Raw genomic sequence first — 18,511 nt, forward strand, 5'->3', positions numbered from 1 at the left:
AGCTGCCTCAAGTTATAAAAGCACTGTGAAAATAGTATGTTTTAGAAAAACAGGTGTACTGTATAGAATTTTTATTGTTTTCAAAACTGGAAAAGCAAAATGCTTTTCATTTATTTACATGACAGCCAAAACCTACAGGGGTTGAGTGAGCTTTACCTTTCTCCTTCTAACTCCTTCTAAAGATGCTAGATCTTTAAGGTATAAAGTGGATTCCTAAGAGGCAGAACTTGAAACAAGACATGTTTGAAATCCTCTTGGAGATTAAAGAGCCACAGCCAGTTCCTGTAAGCAAAAAAATAAAGATGAAACCCAAGTCTAAGGAGCTGCAGAAATGGCTAAAAGCAGAAAAAACAAAGCCACTTTCTGGCCCAGCCTCCACCTCCTCCACAACCCAGACAAGTGGGTGGAGCAGCTCTGCCCATGAGGCACACAGATCTTCAGAGCCTGTGCTGAGAACTCTGGCTAACCCCTTGGCCAACTTCTGATCCACAGACCAAAATCCCCCAAGGGTTGGAGGATATCGATGAAACACACAGGAAAGGGTCAAACGCTAGCTCCCAACCGTAACAGTTTCTGGCCTGGCCTACTGTTTCCTCTAATTATGGTTATCCCCACATTAGGGTGGGAGAATGTTCTAAAATACTTCTTCAGGTTTCCTAGAATTTACCACCCACACAATATTTGATCTGGTAACCAGATTCTAGTTAGCATATTAGTAACATTGCATAGGTTTTAGAAATTAGGAAGCAAAAAAACAAAAAACAACAACGACCAAAAAAAACCAGTGGTAATTATGAAAGTATGACATTTTGGTCACATGACTTAGTCCCATGATTCTAGTGACACAGGATTCAAACCCAAATCTATAGATGAGTACTATTACATCCCAGGATTGCATTCTGCCCAGTAGATGTCAGATCCTCAAGGCAAGAGAAACATGGATCTCAGTCATGTGATACCCAAACCAAGGTCCACGGCCAGCCAACAACCTAAGACAGGTCCTTGCCACTGGGCTCCCTAAAAATGCTTCCAAATTCTCCCATTTGGACAAACTATGAGGAATATAAGGAAGACAATTAAAGGTGCTTCTTTTTGAGAGTAAACCCATCCCATGGCCAAGAACTAATCACATCTAGATGCCAGGAAGGCTGGAAAGCATGGCCTCAGATTGATAGGGTCACATTCTACCCACGACCTTGAAGACAATGCAGCTTTGATACAACAGCTGCTCCTGCTACTGTCACTGTGTTAGATACTAGAAGGGGTTCAGATGTAGTAATGCAAGGTTGACTACAGAATGTGTGTTTCTCTATGGCACCTGTTAAAATATAAACCATTCACTTGTAGTTTGCAGGGCCAAGAAAAGTATTTGAGATCATCGCCCTATGCATTCAGCATGAAGCTAATATCAGCCCACGATGTGTGAGAAATAGTACGCTTCAAATTGGTTATTCCCAGCATGTGTACAAGGACATTCTCTCATGCTGTGTGGTTCATGACCCTCGCATGTCATGAGCTTCCTATGTGATGTGTGGAAAAACCAACAAGTTTTTCATTTGCATTAGATACGAGCTTGTCAGACAAAACTATTCACTCTCTTTATGAGATTCTCTCATCAACACACATATAATGCAATATGTACATGTGTGGTAGTGTACACATGTGTTAGTATGCACACATGTAGAGGCCAAAGGACAACTTCAAGCTTTATTATTTTGTCTATGTATGTATGTGTGTATTTTTTAATTTTAATTTTTTTTGAGACAGGGTCTCTCACTGGCCTGAAACTCACCAAGCAGGCTAGGCTAACTAGTGAATCCTGAAAATACAAATATTTCTATCTCCCGAGGGCTGGAAGTACAAGCCTATGCAAGTGCACCTGGTTGGCTTTGTTTTTGTCTCTTTTTCTCTTTATTATTTCTTTGTTCATCTCTCTTTCCAGGGAGGGTTCTGTGGATCCAGCTTGGATCTTTGTGCTTTAAAGGCAATTAACTGAGCCATCTGCCGTATCCTGCGATGTATTTTCAAGAAGTGAGTAATTCGATAAATAGACATGATGGGCATAGAACGTGGCTTCTAGTATAAGAATTTGAAAAACGTTCAAGTTATAAATGCCAGAATAAGATAGCTGTTAGCAATATTTGACATAATGTGCACTTAAAAAATTCTGTACAATAGATGAGTCCCATAAAACACGTGAACTTGTCAGTATTGTAATTATTATTTTGATTACCTCAGTTTTGAACAAGCAGAAGTGGGTTTGGGGTTGCTCTCTCTTACCCCAGAGAGAAGTAAATGCTGCGATCCCCATGATTATGGGGAAATATTTATAGAAAGAAAAGCATTAGAAAGGGTTTTAAGGGCGGCCTGGGTAGAAAGAGCATAGCATTTGGTCACAAAAATTCATTCTGCATAACTCTTCAACAATTTCATTGGATGCAAAGACAAATTAAAAGGTTGTCTGAACATCACATCCACGATGCTTGGAAATGAAGAGGATGTGAGTGTGGAAAACAAAGATCTAAAAACAACTCAGATTATGGTCAGGCTTGATAGGCCTGATCTGTTTGGCAATAAAACTGCCCCCAAAGCCACACACAGACTCCCTTTTCCAGGAAAGAAACAAGCCAGTCTCTTTGGTTTCAATCTCCTACTCATGGTGTGACTGAATCTGACCCACATTAAGAAAATGCCTCTAGAAAATCTATATTGTGGAGGTTAGGAGAGTCGTTCCCAGCACATGAGAAGATGGCAGTGAAGTCGTTTGTTGAGTGAGTTCATGCTTCTAAAAATACGGTTTAGGGGCCTGCAAGATGGCTAAGTGAGTAAAGGTAGATGGCTCGGGAAGAGTAACACCCAAGGTTGACCTCTGACCTCCACATGTACAGCACACACACACACACACACACACACACACACACACACACACACACACACCACAACACATAATGTGTGTTAAATGAAATAAAAACATAGCTTGATTTTTACTAGTATAATAATGTTCATTTATTTTTATCTTCATTTAAAGTACAGGAAAGCATGCATGATATTTTACTGCAGATAAATATCTCAGCTTTTCGGCCTCCTGCTGGCTCCTGTTCTGTTAGTGACTCAAAGGTCTGTGTCTATTGACTACTGTCTACTTCAGTGGCCTGATTGCTCTTCCTGTTGTAATGTTAATATTGTATTTTCCAGGAACTAAAGAAACACAAATCATAGAAGTTTAGAGCTGAAACTGACCGTAAAATAACGTATATCAAGTCTATCAGAGAACAGAATCCTGTGGGAAACGGGGGGAGGGGGGGGATGTGAGAGTTACGTTTAGTGGGATCTGGAGGAGATGTTTAAGATGAGACTTTATGAAAGCAACAGAAAAACATCTGGAGCCATTTAACCTGCCTAAGAATAACATACTTTTATGGTAGAAGATGAATTTATTCCTTCACTGAATAAATATTGACATATAAGCTGCAGAAACATATCATGGAACTTGTATTTTATTAAAGATTCAAACACTAAAGAAGACATCAAACCTGTGTTGCAGATTACCCGTGTCACGTATGTGTCCGGGAGAGGGACATTAATGCCAGTATTCTTCAACAGTGAAAGTAGGCAAAGGGCTCTAGCAAAGTGGAGTTTGAAAATATTCGCCTTAGCCTCTTTCCCAGGGTCCAGCTTTTTTCTCTTGCTCTTAGTTTTCTTTTTCTCTTCTACACTGAAATCGACACATTTTTATATTAACATATCATGGATTATCTACCCAAAATTAAACATCAGATTTTAACAAGTATTCTCATAAGTTGATTTCATAGAACATTTCTCTCCTTTCATACATTCTACAAAACATCTGTCATTGTTGCTTATTGTTACAATTAGATTTCTGCACAAATGAGGGCCTGTGGCTGCCAGATGTTTATCTTATTGTCTGAAGCAGCAACTTCCCTCTTCAGAATATCTGTTATTATCAGTCCCTGCATCATTATTGCTATAGGTATAGATTTGTTTGCTCCTATGACGGATGCTGGATGAGAAAGGAGACTTCTTGTTTGAGTCCAATCCCACAGGGCTCTTTGTTTTAGCCTCTCTGTCCACATCCTGGAATTCCTTTCTTAACTACACCCCCTAACCCCAGTGACTGCACAGTTTCAAATATCTTAGTTTATTTTCATAAGTAACCAGCTCCATCAGGATAAGTATGATGTCATCTGAGAACAAAATTATTTAAATCTACTTAAAGGGCCCACCGCTTAAAAAAACATTTAAGTATCCCCAGTGTGAATAATGACACATTAATAAATAAATATTAGGAGCTGAAACTGTAGCTCAGTGGTAGAGCGTGTGACTATTTCAGTGTAGAATAGGAAGCAAGTCAGGCTGATTGGCTCTGGTTCTTTGGGTTTCAATCCTAAGCACCCTTAGGAAGAAGGATGAGGAGAAGGCAGGAGTGAGGGGAGGAAGAGGAGGAGAGAGTGAGGAGGAGGAGGAAGAGGAAGAGGAGGAGGAAGAGAGAGAGAGAGGGAGAGAGAGAGAGAGAGAGAGAGAGAGAGAGAGAGAGAGAGAGAGAGAGAGAGAGAGAGAATGAAAGGCCCTTTGCAGAACTGCACTGGTCAGGAGGAGTGGAGGAGCAGTGCTGGGAAAATCCTGTTCCCCTGCCCCCAGCACTCAAGCGGAACCGCCTACTGGAAGGTCCTTTTAAATAGATTCCTGCTGGAAGGTCCTTTTAAATAGATTTCTGCTGAGTCATCAGCAAGGTAGCTCTAGAGGTGAACCAGGTTCCTCCCTCGCTGGGCACCTCATTCCAGGAACCCAGAACAAGTACCTGGGAAAGACATTCTGAGATCTGGCTGTAGAATACTTCTAAATAGAGGGGGAAATCTGAGTCAAAACTGTAGTGTTCCCTGAGCTTGATGAGCCATAGGCTGGAGTGGACCACTGGGTGTCCTCACTTCACCCTGTGAGAGCCCACACAAGCAGGACCAGCACCCTATCCTGCCCTCGCTGTAAGAATACACACAATACTTGCCCCCACTCCAAGGGGCCGCACACTGGGCGCTACTTACAGAGTCCAAGAAACTAAAAATCATAAAACCACACAAGTCAGTCAACAAATAAAACAATGAAGTAGAGGGTTCTCAAAAGGTCGAATGCAAATGGCCAATAAACATATAAAAATGTTTAGCATCCTTAGCATGCAGGAAAATGCAAATTAAAACTACCCTGAGACTCCATCTCACTCTGATTAGAACAGCTCAGAGAGAAGTCAAGTAACAACAGTGCTGACGGACGTGGGGGAGAGGGCGCCTTTATACACAGCTGGAGGAATGTACATTAGCATAACCATTTCACCATAGAAATCGGCATAGGGCATTCTAAAAAGGAAAACAAACAAACAACAAAAACAACCAGCAGGTCACGTGACACCTTTAATCTCAGCACTTGGGAGGCAGAGGCAGGCTGATCTCTTTGAGTTCCAGGCCAGCCTGGTCTACAGAGTAAGTTCCAGGACAGCCAGGGATGTTACACAGAGAAACCTTGTCCCGAAAAACAAAACAAACAAAAACTGAAAACAGAAAGACCATACAATACAGCTATGCTACTTCTAGCTCTGTGGCCAACTTTACACAACACAGAGGTACCTAAAACCTATGTTTACTGCAGCACTGATCAGAGTGGTAAAGTTATGGGCTTAGTCCACCTATCTGTCAACAGATGAATGGTTAAAGAAAATGTGTTGTGTATATAGAATGGTCTTTTACCAATAAAGAATGAAATTATGTAGTTTGCTGCAAAGTGGATACAAGTGGAGATAATTATCTTAATCAAAATAAACCAGACTCATATGTGGATCATTGTTTTTTTTTTATAGATACCCAATCCATAAATATAATAAAGATTCCAAATTAATATACCACAAAGACATTTGCATATCCAAGTACCTTGCTGCACTGTTCACAAAGGCCAGAGTATAGAGCCAACCTACGTGTCTATCAATAGATAGATGAACAGAGAAAATGTGGCATAAATTCGCAATGGGATTTTACTCAGTTATAAAGAATGAGATTATGATAGTCATAGAAAAATAGATGGGAGTAGAGACCATTTATGTTAAAAGAAAAAAACACTCAAATATAGATTTAAATTTGTATGTGAGAGTGTGTATGTGTGTGTGTATGTATGTGAGTATATGTAAGAGTGTGTGTGAGTGTGTTTGTATGTGTTCAAGTGTGTTTGTGTATGTTGGAGTGTGTGAGTGAATGTGTGTGTGTGTGTGTGTGTGTGTGTGTGTGTGTGTGTTTGTGTGTCGGATATGAAAGTAGAAAGGGAAACATGAGAGAAGAGGAAGGAGTCTAAAAGAAACAGTGAGATAAGATGAAGGGAGTGTGATAGAATTTACTCTACTTATTATGAAACCAAACAGAAGGACTCTGAGAACCAACAAGAGGGGCCAAGAGAATGAGAGAGGGAAATGGAGAAGAGAAAGAATCAGAACAAAGTCAAACGATATATGTGCAGGAATATCTCACAGTTAAACCTGTTTGCGTTCTAATAAAACATGGAAATTAAAGTAATTGAGTCAGTGAGTATTTTTCTTTAAACTCTGTAACATTTCTTGAGCTTGAAGGTAAAACTTTTTCATTTGTCTTAATTCAAAACTAATGCTTACCCTTATAAGACCACTTTTTCAGGAGGTGAATTTTGTTGTCTATGTTATTAAACAATGGGATTTATACTATTTCTTAATGGTGTTTGTAAACCAACCTAATTTCAGGTCTAAACCTAAAAATCTCACCCTCTGATTAATAATGTCCTCTTTCCATAGAATGGGCGTCTGACAGATCAGTCATGCCATCAAGACAATTCCAAGACGTCAGGACCTTTTCTTAGGGACAAAATGCACAGCTGTAGAGCTGAGAAAGCTATGGACCAGGTAGAATCTAATTAGCAGCCTCCAAATAAGATGGATGTCAATATAATAAAATGTCATTTCAATGTAGGTGACATTTAGCACCTAACTTTTCCAGTGATGTGGGAATTTTCATGTAAACAAGAGAATAATTATATTCTTTATGTGTTTCTATTTAACTTCTTAGGGTGTTTACATTTTAAGATCACAAATCACTCTTTGCAACAAAACTTCTTTATTTTCATTGGCAAGATTTACAGGGAATTTGAGTATTTTAAACTCTTGGTCCTGTCAACCAAAAGTCATCTAAGAACGAGATGTGGATATACAAGAGATACTACTCGCGGGTTTATATTGTTTAATGTGTGAATTCTAACAACTGGAAAATCCCACTTGGAAAATGTCAGCAGCATATTTGAGTTCAGAAGGCAAAGGCACGTGCCTCCTCCAGTCAGAAGGGCACGTTGTCCTTCCCTGCTGTGCTGAATTGTTCCTGCACAAACCGCCTCATCTTCCCAACGCAAGGGGCACAGACATTCTTGAACCTTGAATTCACAAAGCTGGACTCGGGGCATGAGTATAGGAAGAGGGAAGCAGAGGAGTGTGTCAACCTGGGATTGCTGGAGGCATCAACAGAACAAAACAGGGGTGCTTTGGTTCTCAGGGTCCCTGGCCCTGGTTGTGAACTGGTCACTGTTGGGAAATACTTCCTTATTTGGCGTTCCGGGAAGTCGGTGTATTCAGTTGGCCTCTGAGGACGTTCTCCCCTGCTGCTTTCAGAAAATGTTTGAAGCCTTTGCCGGCTGTCACCTTTCCAGAAATGCTGCCATCGTGTGGCACTTGGGAGTTACAAAGAGAAGAGTCCTGGGAAGGGTCATATGGTTCAGCTCGAGGTGGCGCGGCTCCAGCAAAATCTATTCCTATACCTCCCTAATTCGTGTTGAATCATTCCTGTGGGCACAGGGTAAACTGCAGTGAACTCTGTGGACATCTTGTTGCTTTTAGGATTTGTGGAATTTCCCTTCACTACCCTGAGAACATGACAGACTCATGCGGGTGTTGTGCTTAAAGGGGAAAAAGGGTTTTAAAAGCAGAAATAAGAAGCTTATAAGAAATAAGAAGCCTAAAGTTCTTTTTATGACTTTATAACTTGTGTGATTTATATTTTATAGTCATAGGTAACCCCTTAATAAAGCATGTGCTAATGACCTTCAAATTAACACTATCAATCCATTTAGAATACATCCATCAAGAGATAACCCAAATGCTCAAAACAGCCTTGCACTTCTTATTCTAACCGTGTGGATTATGTAATCTAGATTCATATCAGAAGCAATAATTGGCAGGTAGGGCTGACAACTAATGCAGTTATGGTCTGACCTACCTTTTAGTCTCAGTTACTGTGGAGCCCTTACAACGGACGTGTAACATAATAAGCGGTATGTTCTCTGTTTCAGGTAAGGGAAGAAAGGAAGTAACTGCAGGAGAATATTAATATTTAAAGCAGTTCTGCTTCACCCAGAATTTTATCTGCTTTTAACTCCTCAGTAAAGTCTTGTTAATACAGATAATAAAATTTGCTTTTCTTATTAAGTTGCCAACTTTATACACGTTGGAAAATAAAACTCAAAAAGGACAATCCACAAATAGAAGTTCTGTCTTTAGAGATATCTAGACTACCCTTTAATGTGCACAGCTTAAAGATCTCTTACATCAGCCATCATCCCAATGTACAGACGTTACAAGTCATGGCTGCTCGCCTTTGCTGCAGATTTCAGCAATAGTTAGTGTATACAATCTTTAAAATGGGGGGGGGGGCGCGTTGCAACACCTCAGGTACTGTTAACTGTCCGTGAACAAATCCATTGTTCTGTAGAAAGGCTGAGTGACTCGTTCAAGGTCACACAGGGCATTGGTGACAGACTGGCAGCCCAGGTCTGGCTCCTGCAGCTTCCCGGCCCAGCAGCCATGCCGCCCTCACCCATAGGGGCTTGCTTAGGCAGCCTCTGCCTGGAGTAACTCACCCTCTTGTGTTTTCCACGGTTACGCAGTTTACAGGGTTATCAGAACCATCACCTCCCAGCTGCTCTGACAGCGCCACAGAGACTCACATCTCTGAAAGGTCACCAGAGGCATGACTTCACAGGCATGAGTGGAATTTCAAGGTCACTGTGTGCTTTGTCTAAATGGCATGCTTCTGCATATTTGAAGTGTCAAAACTGAGCTGTGTGTCTTGTTTTGTCTTCGTTTTATCTTTGTTGTTGTTGTCTGTTCTATTTTATTTATTTATTTATTTTTGTGAGAGGGTCTCAATCTGTAGCCCAAGCTGGTCTAGAACATGGTATGTAGCTCAGGCTAGCCTGGAACTCATAATGGTCCACCTGAGTGCTGGGATTCCAAGCCTGAGCCCCTGTACCCCAGGCAACCTGAGCAATCGAAATCAAAGGCAAGGGGTGGGGTGGGGGTCTCAAAACTCCGCCTGCAGGAACAGCAGCTTTCCAGTCTTCAGAAGTCCAAAAGAGACAAGTGGCATATCCATGTGGCCTTTACCTGTAACTTAGGTCCAAAGCAAGAGACTCCATCCCGGTCCCTTTCATCCCCATTATGTTTTCCCACTAATCCAGCAACTATAAATGAAATCTCTGTGAGAAGGATTTGCTCTTCCCTTCCTTGTGGACCTGAGTGCTCTTCCAGGATTCTAAATGCATCCCATAAATGAAAAGGGTAGCTAATGACATTGTATGTAAGTAATGTTTTGTGTGTTTCCTTTTCCTCCTTTTTTTTTTTTTTTTTTCAACCACAAAACCAGAGGGGGAAGTGTGGGAGCAGGTGGGCCGGGCAGTGGCGAAAACCTCATGACACATCACTCCGCCTCCTGGGTTGGTGGAGACTGTCTGGAGCAGCATTTAAATCCTGGGAGGTCTGAGCTGTCGGCAGCAGGACAGAGGAGCTGGGCATCAGCATCCTAGGCTTTGCAGTCCCTTGCGGCGTTCTCGGAGGAAAGCAGCCAAGGTAAGCTGGCGGGTGAGGCTGCACATTCTCCTGCTGAACTCTGTGGGTGAGTCCAAAGAATGTACTTTTAACTGTAGCACTTGCCAGTCAGACTTGTACTGTTCTAGGCTTTTGAATAACCAGGTAAGATATATTGCAGGCTTCCAGGTATCTTCAAAGTCAGTGGAATGTGAAGTTAAAAATAAATTGAATCGGTTCTCTAAAGGGCAGAGAAAACTGCTACCTCTCTCTCTCTCTCTCTCTCTCTCTCTCTCTCTCTCTCTCTCTCTCTCTCTCTCTCTCTCTCATACACACACACACACACACACACACATTGCAAAGTTCTTTCTCTTTGGAACAAATATCTATATCATTTTAAAGTTGCTGGATGACTGTGGAGACAATTAAAGTAGGATACTGTTATTTTTTAATAAACTAACTCATCTGGGACAGGAATTCTCAATGTCTAGCTTCTACACTTGGCTTTTCAATTTTTAACTAAGATGCTCATGTGATAACATGTGGACTCGTTATCATGCGCAGAAAAGTCATTGACTTCTCAATGCTTTCCATTGCAAATGGAATATCTTACTCAATTTCAAAGATAGCTTTATTTTATCTTTGTATCCCTTTCTCTTTTTTAAGTTAAAAAAAATCACATTTGAAATACAAATTGGAAAAATGGAAAGGCAACTTTTTTTTTTGTTATTATTCTGTTTTCTTTTTGGTTTTCTTCCTCGGAAAGAGTACTCCCACCATAGTTCACTGTTTTAATTACCAGAGCACTGTGAAACTGATCTTAGGTGTGGAGAGCTGGAGACATCCAATAGTGGTAACATAAGCTCTGAGACTCCAGATGTAAAGTTTGGATAAACAGAAGCTGTGAAATTGCCCCCACCCACCCATCCCTACCCCTTGCTAATGGTGAGAGATGAGAGAAAGAAAAGGCACAGGAACGTTGACTCAAAAGCTTACACACCGACATGACATTTCCATAATTTATTAGTGGCCTGGCTGTGGTGTGGAGCGCGGAGAGGTGTGTTTGAACCTGTCCGGGTGTCACACTTCCTCACAATCTGTTGCAGGACCACCAGCCATGAGATTTGCCGTGGTTTGCTTCTGCCTCTTTGGCGTTGCCTGTTCTCTCCCGGTGAGTACAACTGAAGCCCAGAGAAAATTCTCGAAAGTAAATGAGCTTGGGCACACTCTCATGCATGTTTTCCCCTTCACTTTCCTGTCTTAAAGGTGAAAGTGGCTGATTCTGGCAGCTCCGAAAAGAAGCTGGTAAGCAACTTGGGGTTGATCATTTAACTGAAGAATGTAGGCCAGCGTTGCAGAGGTCGCTAGCAACAGTGTTTTATCTGATGCCATTTTATTGATCTTCATAATCATGTTCATTTCAAAGTCCTCACTGACTCCCTCTTCTAGACAGAGGCAGCACCAAACAGGGCACTGTTTACAGATTCCCTTATGATTAGATTTTTAATATAACAAAAGCACGTTCCAGGCTATTGCAGCTTATATAAAATAGGTCCTAGCACCCTGAGTGACTTTCTTTCCTTGAGTCAACATGCTTTCCTAGAAGCAGAAAATCACAGAGGCTGATTTTAGAACTTCACTCAGATGTTGGCCAGAGCTGTTCGTATGACCATAATATTTACAATACCACCCAAGACACTTGTGAAGAAGCCCGCCATGAAGAGAAAGTATGTGTGTGCTGTTTGAATCTGCTGTGCTGGTCAATGGACTTTAGATCACATTTTCCTAAACAAGAAAGAACACCAAACCCACATCTGTACTTATTACAGTTCTTTGACCAGTAGCGTTGGTTACCTGTCCCTCCACAATAGGTGAATGAACATGTGCCAGCCAAACACAAACGGGCCTTGTTCCAGGGAGTTTGGAGAAAAAGGCACACAGAGTTCAGTTCCAGATGAGCAGAGTAAAGGCCAGGGTAGAGCTGCCTGGGGGGTCACTGCAGCTTCGATGCTTAATGACGACAGTCAGGGAGGTGTTTGTAAGTGGGGTGTGTAAGATGGTGTGAGTAGGCCTGTCTGTTTTCCAACAGACTGGAGAACGTAGGTGTGGAATCACAATTTAACAAAATGGGAAAATTAGCATTTCCATGCAAGAGAGAGGCAATAATTGCTACTTTAAAAACAGAATAAAATAAAATAAGTATTTTAAAATACAGGAATGCATTTTTTAAAGACATAACAGTATAGGTCATCAAATGGTATTTAGGATATAGTTGAAAAGCTCAAAAGTCAGTTTTCTAGAATCTCACAAACATAGAAGCAGAATAAAATATGCAAAAGTCTTTAAGAATAGACCCCTAAAGATGAACACTAGTTATTTATGTTAAGATTATTGAATATTTTTGAGCCTATTCATTTTGCTTACATATATACTTTTCATATTACATTCTTTACCTTATAAATTTAACTTACGCCATGTGACAAATGTCATCTACTTATGCGTATATGAGAACAGTAGTGACCCCACCCAGCAGCCTTTGCATCTGGGTGCAGAGGCAGCCCCTTCCTTCAGCGAGCCTCTCTAACAACCCAACGTAGCAGTCCTGTGCAGAGCTGTCTGTGAGAAAACTGCAGAATAGCTCAGTTCCCCACTCACCCCCGCTCAGGAGACTGTGCAAGGGATGAGTGGAGTCCCCAGGGTGCTTGTTCTCAGTAACATGTCTGTGAAGTGACAGCCGACCATGGGACACTTATGCAGGACAATATGCACTTCCCGAATTAGCATAATCATTTTCCCGATAGATTGCCTTCCCCAAGGGACAGCCTATTCTGTTTCTACCACTGGCAGCCTGGCACAATAGGATTTTTGAGCAATGGCTTTAACATTGTATTTATGGCTATCCGCTAACCACCAGACTGAAGTGGTTGTTGACTAATCAGACTGTGGCTAGCTAGTTCAATGGAGAGACTGAGTTTTTTGCTTTTTATCTTAATTTATATTGAAATTAACTACATTCAATTTAATCTTAACTTACAACTTAAACAGCTGCCTGGGGCTAAGGACACCATCTTAGGAAGTACTGCCTTAGAGAATTCCTCTTTGTCCCTAGAGAAAACAGTGGGATCAATAGTAATCAAGTGTGTTAACCTGAGAAAAAACTTCATCCAGCAAAGGTAGACTAGGGAAGCAAATCATTGGCGGGTGCTGACGGCCAGTGTGCCGGGGTTTGAACACCGGCTCCGCCACTTCTTACTGCCTAGCCACATGGTGGTTGGGCTTCTTTGGTATTATCAGGGAAATACTGATGTGTACCTCATAAGGGGCTGAAAGGACTGAACCAATATTTATAAATCACTTTGAAAGAAGGCTTGCCCCATAGTAAATGCTACTTAGAGTGCCATTAAATGAATCAATAATAAAAAATATAACTTATTTTTATAATCTCTGAAGTTTTGCATGAAAGTATGAGTATATACCATGCTTTTTCTTAAGGAGTAGGAAACATAGCCGTTTTATAAGCTTATGGCATACAGATCCCTGTGTTTATTTTTTAATAATGACAAATGCACACTTTTTTTTAAAAAAAAATAGCTTTACAGCAAACACTCAGATGCTGTAGCCACATGGCTGGAGCCCGACCCATCTCAGAAGCAAAACCTCCTAGCCCCACAGGTATTGTTTTTCAATTTCTTAAAACTGAACAACAGGGCTGGTGTAGCTAGAGTTTTCCTGCCTGGCCCACAGTCAGGGCAAATCTCTCTCACCCGCCAGTCCCACAGCCACTCAGACCTGACCAAGTAAACACAGAGACTTATATTGGTTACAAACTGTATGGCCGTGGCAGGCTTCTTGTTAACTGTTCTTACAGCTTAAATTAATCCATTTCTATTAATCTATACTTTGCCACATGGCTCGTGGCTTACCGGCATCTTCACATGTGGCTTGTCATGGTGGCGGCTGGCAGTGTCTCCCCCACCCAGCTTCCTGTTCTCTCAATTCTCCTCTCTGTTAGTCCCGCCTATACTTCCTGCCTGGTCACTGGCCAATCAGTGATTTATTTATTGACCAATCAGCAACACATTTGACATACAGACCATCCCACAGCAGGCTGGAGCGATGGCACAGCCATTAAGGGCACTGACTGCTCTTGCAGAGGACCTAGGTTCAGTTCCTGCATCCAGATGTCAGCACTCAACCTTCTGCAACTCTAGTTCCAGGGGATCTGCTGCCCCCTTCTGATCTCCTGGGGTACTGCATGCACACAGTACACTAATAATGCAAGCAAAACACTTAACACACAAAACAAATAAAAGATAAAATAACAACAACAAAACAAACAAAACCACTAAACAATGATGATCGACAGCTACTAATCAAGCCATACAGGCTAGTTAATGGGATCTCCCTACTTATAGGCAAATGAGTGTCTAGAGGACCAGTGCACACATCATGGTGGTCTGTCCCACTGTAAACCCTCAGTCAGGCTGAAAAATGTGACCTGCTCTAGACTGAGCAGAATAACTTTGAATAAAGCATCTTAAAATGTATGGTGTGTGCTAATATGTGGCCTTCCTTCTTCAGAATGTCGTGTCCTCTGAAGAAACGGATGCCTTGAAACAAGACGTAAGTTCTCATATTCACTGAGACCCACTGTTAGAGATCTGGAGGAAGCCTTTCAGACTGTCAGTCCACTAGCAAGAGTCCCAATGAATCTCTACTCAAAAGCTTGCTAAGAAAGGAAGTGCATTCATTCATCATCAAAATACATAGGTTCTTCAGATAAGTCTAGTGTTACAGGAAGTGTCTACTCGTGCCTGTTCTTTGAAACTTTAAGCTTCTTGGAAGGTATGGAAGGTAGTTTGAAAGGTAGTTTAAAGATGTTTTAACTAATATTCAGTAAGCAGATCATCAGAGTTTAACAAAGCCAAGATGTTTTACTTTAAAATATTTCTGTTGTTAATATTAAAGATTATTTGATAAGTACTCTTTCCTATTTGCTGAGCAAATAGATAAATTTTCCCTTAAGATTCAATTTAAATATACAGATAATCTCTGATAAGGAAAGTTAGATAAAAAGTGCTATAGATTTGTAAATTTGTTTAATAGTAGTTTAATAGACTTTAATCTTTAGTTAGCTATATGGATTTGGGCTACAGCTTGTGTACCCATGCTTTACAGAGTCATCTCTTAACTATCCTTGATAATAGGGAGGAGATTACAGATTTTAATCTCTTTATTAAGGTACAGATGATCTGATATCTTAGGAAATTATATTTCAGATAAAAAGTCAATCCAGCATTTATGCTTATTACCTCATTGAATTTGGTAAATTAATAATGTATGCTATTTATGAGGGAAAATGTGTTATCAATATGAACATTATAAGTTTGACTTGAAAATATCTAAGAAAATAACATTTAATTAAAAAGCCAAAGAAGTGCCTCAGAATGTTATTTCATTTATTCTTGTGTTAAAAAGCAAGTAAGAGTCCCACTTCATCACCTTAAAGTCATGGAATGTACTGTAAATGTACAGATCTTGAAATTAAAATATTTCAACAAAACTAGCACAGTATAAAATCCAAGCAGTAATTTACTGAGCCATCTTGATTTTGATGTAGACTCTCCCAAGCAACTCCAATGAAAGCCATGACCACATGGATGACGATGATGATGATGATGACAGAGACCATGCAGGCAGCCAGGATTCTGTGGACTCTGATGAATCTGATGAAGATGACCATCCTGATGATTCTCACCATTCTGATGAGTCCGATGAGTCCTTTGACGCTACCACACAAATGGAAGTTTTCACTCCAGTTGTCCCTACAGTAGACATCCCTGATGGCCGAGGTGACAGTTTGGCTTATGGACTGCTGTCAAAGTCCAGGAAGTTCCACATTTCTGATGACCAGGTAAATCCCTTGTCAGATACATGGAATGGCTGTGGCTTGAGCTCACTTCTAGGAAACCAAGTCTACAAATTCACTTGCTGTTCACCAGGCACTGTGCATTTATTTATAGTCTGCCTTATGGCCTTTGAATACAGAGCTTTTTCCTGCTTTGGCGGTCTTGTTTAAAGTGTGTCTTTTTAATTTTATCTATCACACACAATTCCATCTTTCTAAATTCAGCCTCTAAGCAATATTTAACAGCCATTTATGTTAGTTCAATAACTACTGCAGGGAGTTATCTGTGAAATACAATGGTCATATTTGGAAGCTAAGTATGTGAGAAGAATTCTAAAAATCACAAGTATAATGAGCTTAATCAGAGGGTCTGAATTAGACTCAGCCTTGTTATTCACTATTCATTTGACAATTTAACTTTCAATGTCTTTTCATGTAAGTCAGAGATAAGGAGACTATGAGAATACCCTACAGGTTTTTGTCACTGACATAAATGATATAGATACTAAACTAGAAATGGCTGACATCATGGTGACTGGGAAAGTACAAAGTAAATGCTAGTGCATTTTCTTCTTCAGTCAAATTTTAAAAATATTTAGTACAGTTTGACCTAAAAGCTATAGATAACACATTACAATGCTCTTATTCCCAGCTGTTTGTATAACTCTTCAATCTGCTCTGGTTTAGTATCCTGATGCTACAGATGAGGACTTCACCTCCCACATGAAGAGCAAGGAGTTGGATGATGCTCTCAAGGTCATCCCTGTTGCCCATCGTCTGAACGTGCCCTCTGGCAAGACCAGTCATGAATCAAGTCAGCTGGATGAACCAAGTGTGGAAACGCACAGCCATGAGCAATCCCAGGAGGATAAACAGAAGGCTAGTCATGAAAGCACTGAGCTGTCTGACGTGATTGACAGCAAGGAGAGTTCCAAAGCCAGCCAGGAACATCAGAGCCATGAGTTTCACAGCCAGGAAGACAAGCTAGTTCCAGTCTCTAAGAGTAAGGAAGACATTAACAACCTGAAAATTTACATTTCTCATGAAATAGAGAGTTCATCTTCTGAGGTCAATTAAAAATGAGGCAAAACCACAGTTCCTTACTTTGCTTTTAGTAAAAAGAAAAGAAGAAAAAAATATTAGCGAGGGCTAAGCAAGAATGTTAGCTGCTTATTTCTCAGTTTAGTGGGTATATGCATGTGGAGAAGGAGACAGATAATATTTTGAGCCATTAGCTTAGTTTGTTGCTTCATGAAAACACCTTGTAGCCTAAAAGCTTCAGCACTTTGCCTCTGTTCTTTCTGTAGAAGAAAAGCAAACCTCCACTGCATCTTAATGATTGTTATTCTTTTATGAATAAAATGTATGTAGACACAAGCAAAATGCCTTCACATGCTTAAAAGAGAAACTATAACAGTCTATGTCACTACAATCTTTTGTTTTTATAATTAGTGTACATTTTGTTGTGATTATTTTTGTTGCTGTGAATAAATCTTATATCCTGAATGTAGAAAGTCTGATGGTGTCAATTATTCCTTATTGGTTTCTCACAATTGCTTTGCAATTTCTAAAATGTAATCATTTTAATGAACTTGCCCAATGTAGTTAAAGCCATTTAGGGTTTTAGTGATCAGTGGAACAAGGACAACCTGAAAATTGATAGCAGGTAGAACCACAAGGCTCTCCTATGGAATATTCTCACCTAATTATAACATTCACTAGCTAATATAAAAGCTAGCAAAAGCCTGGATGCAATCAAAAGTCAATTTTTATGTTTTCTATAATTACCTATTAATTTGCTCAGTAAACATGTGGCTTTCCTGACCTTAAGTAGGTCTTCTAGCTATCCTGGTCATTCTTAGGTAAGAATATAATATATATATATATATATATATATATATATATATATATATATATATATAGTTTAATGGTGTTTCAGCTGAAAATTAATTTCTTCTCAATTTCATTCAAATGTGAAATTTCAGAAGGACTAAAGTGGCACACAAGCCTTTAGCCTTTAAAACTAGATATTCCTTCTAGAAATCATGGAAACAACCTAAATACCCTTCAACTGATACATGAATACTATTCAGCTTTAAAGAAAAATTCAGTCGTGGAATTTGCAGGTAAATGGGTGGAACTAGAAAAGGTCACACTGAGGGGGTCATCCAGACCAAGAAAAACAAACACTATATGTTTCCTACCTGTGGTTCCTCACTCCAAATCTTCAGATGTGAATATAGCCTGGAGTGACTACAGAAACAGGATAGTGAAAAGGTACAGTGGGGGTGCAGGGGAGCAGCGAGATGAGAATAGCAGGGTACCGTGATGTGAAGAGGAAAATGGGTGGGCTTTGATTAGGGAGGGGGCGAGACAAATACGGAAGAAGGAAGTAAAATAACAATGAGATACCTGAAAAGGTCATAGAAGTCATATTATCATCTACCTACCTAAAATTACATGTACTACATATATGTCTATGCATACATATACAAATCGAGTTTAAATGAAAGATTCCCATCTGGGCTGACAATGCTCCCCACAAGAGCTATAGACAGTCAATCAAAAGCCACAAATCCAATCATGAGACACCTGCTTTTGAGCTGTTGGTCAGGGCTGTGCAAGAGACCACCAAAACTTTGTAGGCTATTGTTGTTGTCCTTAGTTGCCTTCCAGAGGTTGAAGATAAAAGTCCCTATGGTTGAAGATACCATGTACTTCAGGCACAA

At 40.3% G+C, this 18,511-nt stretch overlaps 1 protein-coding gene across 1 annotated transcript; it reads left to right on the forward strand.

The window, feature by feature from the left end:
• Window positions 1-10,984: 10,984 nt before the first annotated feature.
• On the forward strand, window positions 10,985-17,253 carry Spp1 (secreted phosphoprotein 1). The gene is made up of 6 exons (XM_059275308.1): window positions 10,985-11,045; window positions 11,141-11,179; window positions 13,466-13,546; window positions 14,456-14,497; window positions 15,495-15,788; window positions 16,470-17,253. The coding sequence occupies exons 1-6, from the start codon at window positions 10,992-10,994 to the stop codon at window positions 16,857-16,859; spliced, it is 900 nt and encodes a 299-aa protein (XP_059131291.1). The 5' UTR covers window positions 10,985-10,991; the 3' UTR covers window positions 16,860-17,253.
• The last annotated feature ends 1,258 nt before the right edge of the window (window positions 17,254-18,511 follow it).

Source organism: Peromyscus eremicus, chromosome 10, assembly GCF_949786415.1.
Source record: "Peromyscus eremicus chromosome 10, PerEre_H2_v1, whole genome shotgun sequence".
NCBI lineage: Eukaryota > Metazoa > Chordata > Mammalia > Rodentia > Cricetidae > Peromyscus > Peromyscus eremicus.

Excerpts from the sequence above, each read along its gene's own strand:
- Spp1 (XM_059275308.1), top strand. The coding sequence starts at position 10,992 with ATGAGATTTGCCGTGGTTTGCTTCTGCCTCTTTGGCGTTGCCTGTTCT. Across the intron at positions 11,046-11,140 it reads GCGTTGCCTGTTCTCTCCCG|GTGAAAGTGGCTGATTCTGG; the intron begins GTGAGTACAACT and ends CCTGTCTTAAAG. Across the intron at positions 13,547-14,455 it reads AAAACCTCCTAGCCCCACAG|AATGTCGTGTCCTCTGAAGA; the intron begins GTATTGTTTTTC and ends TTCCTTCTTCAG.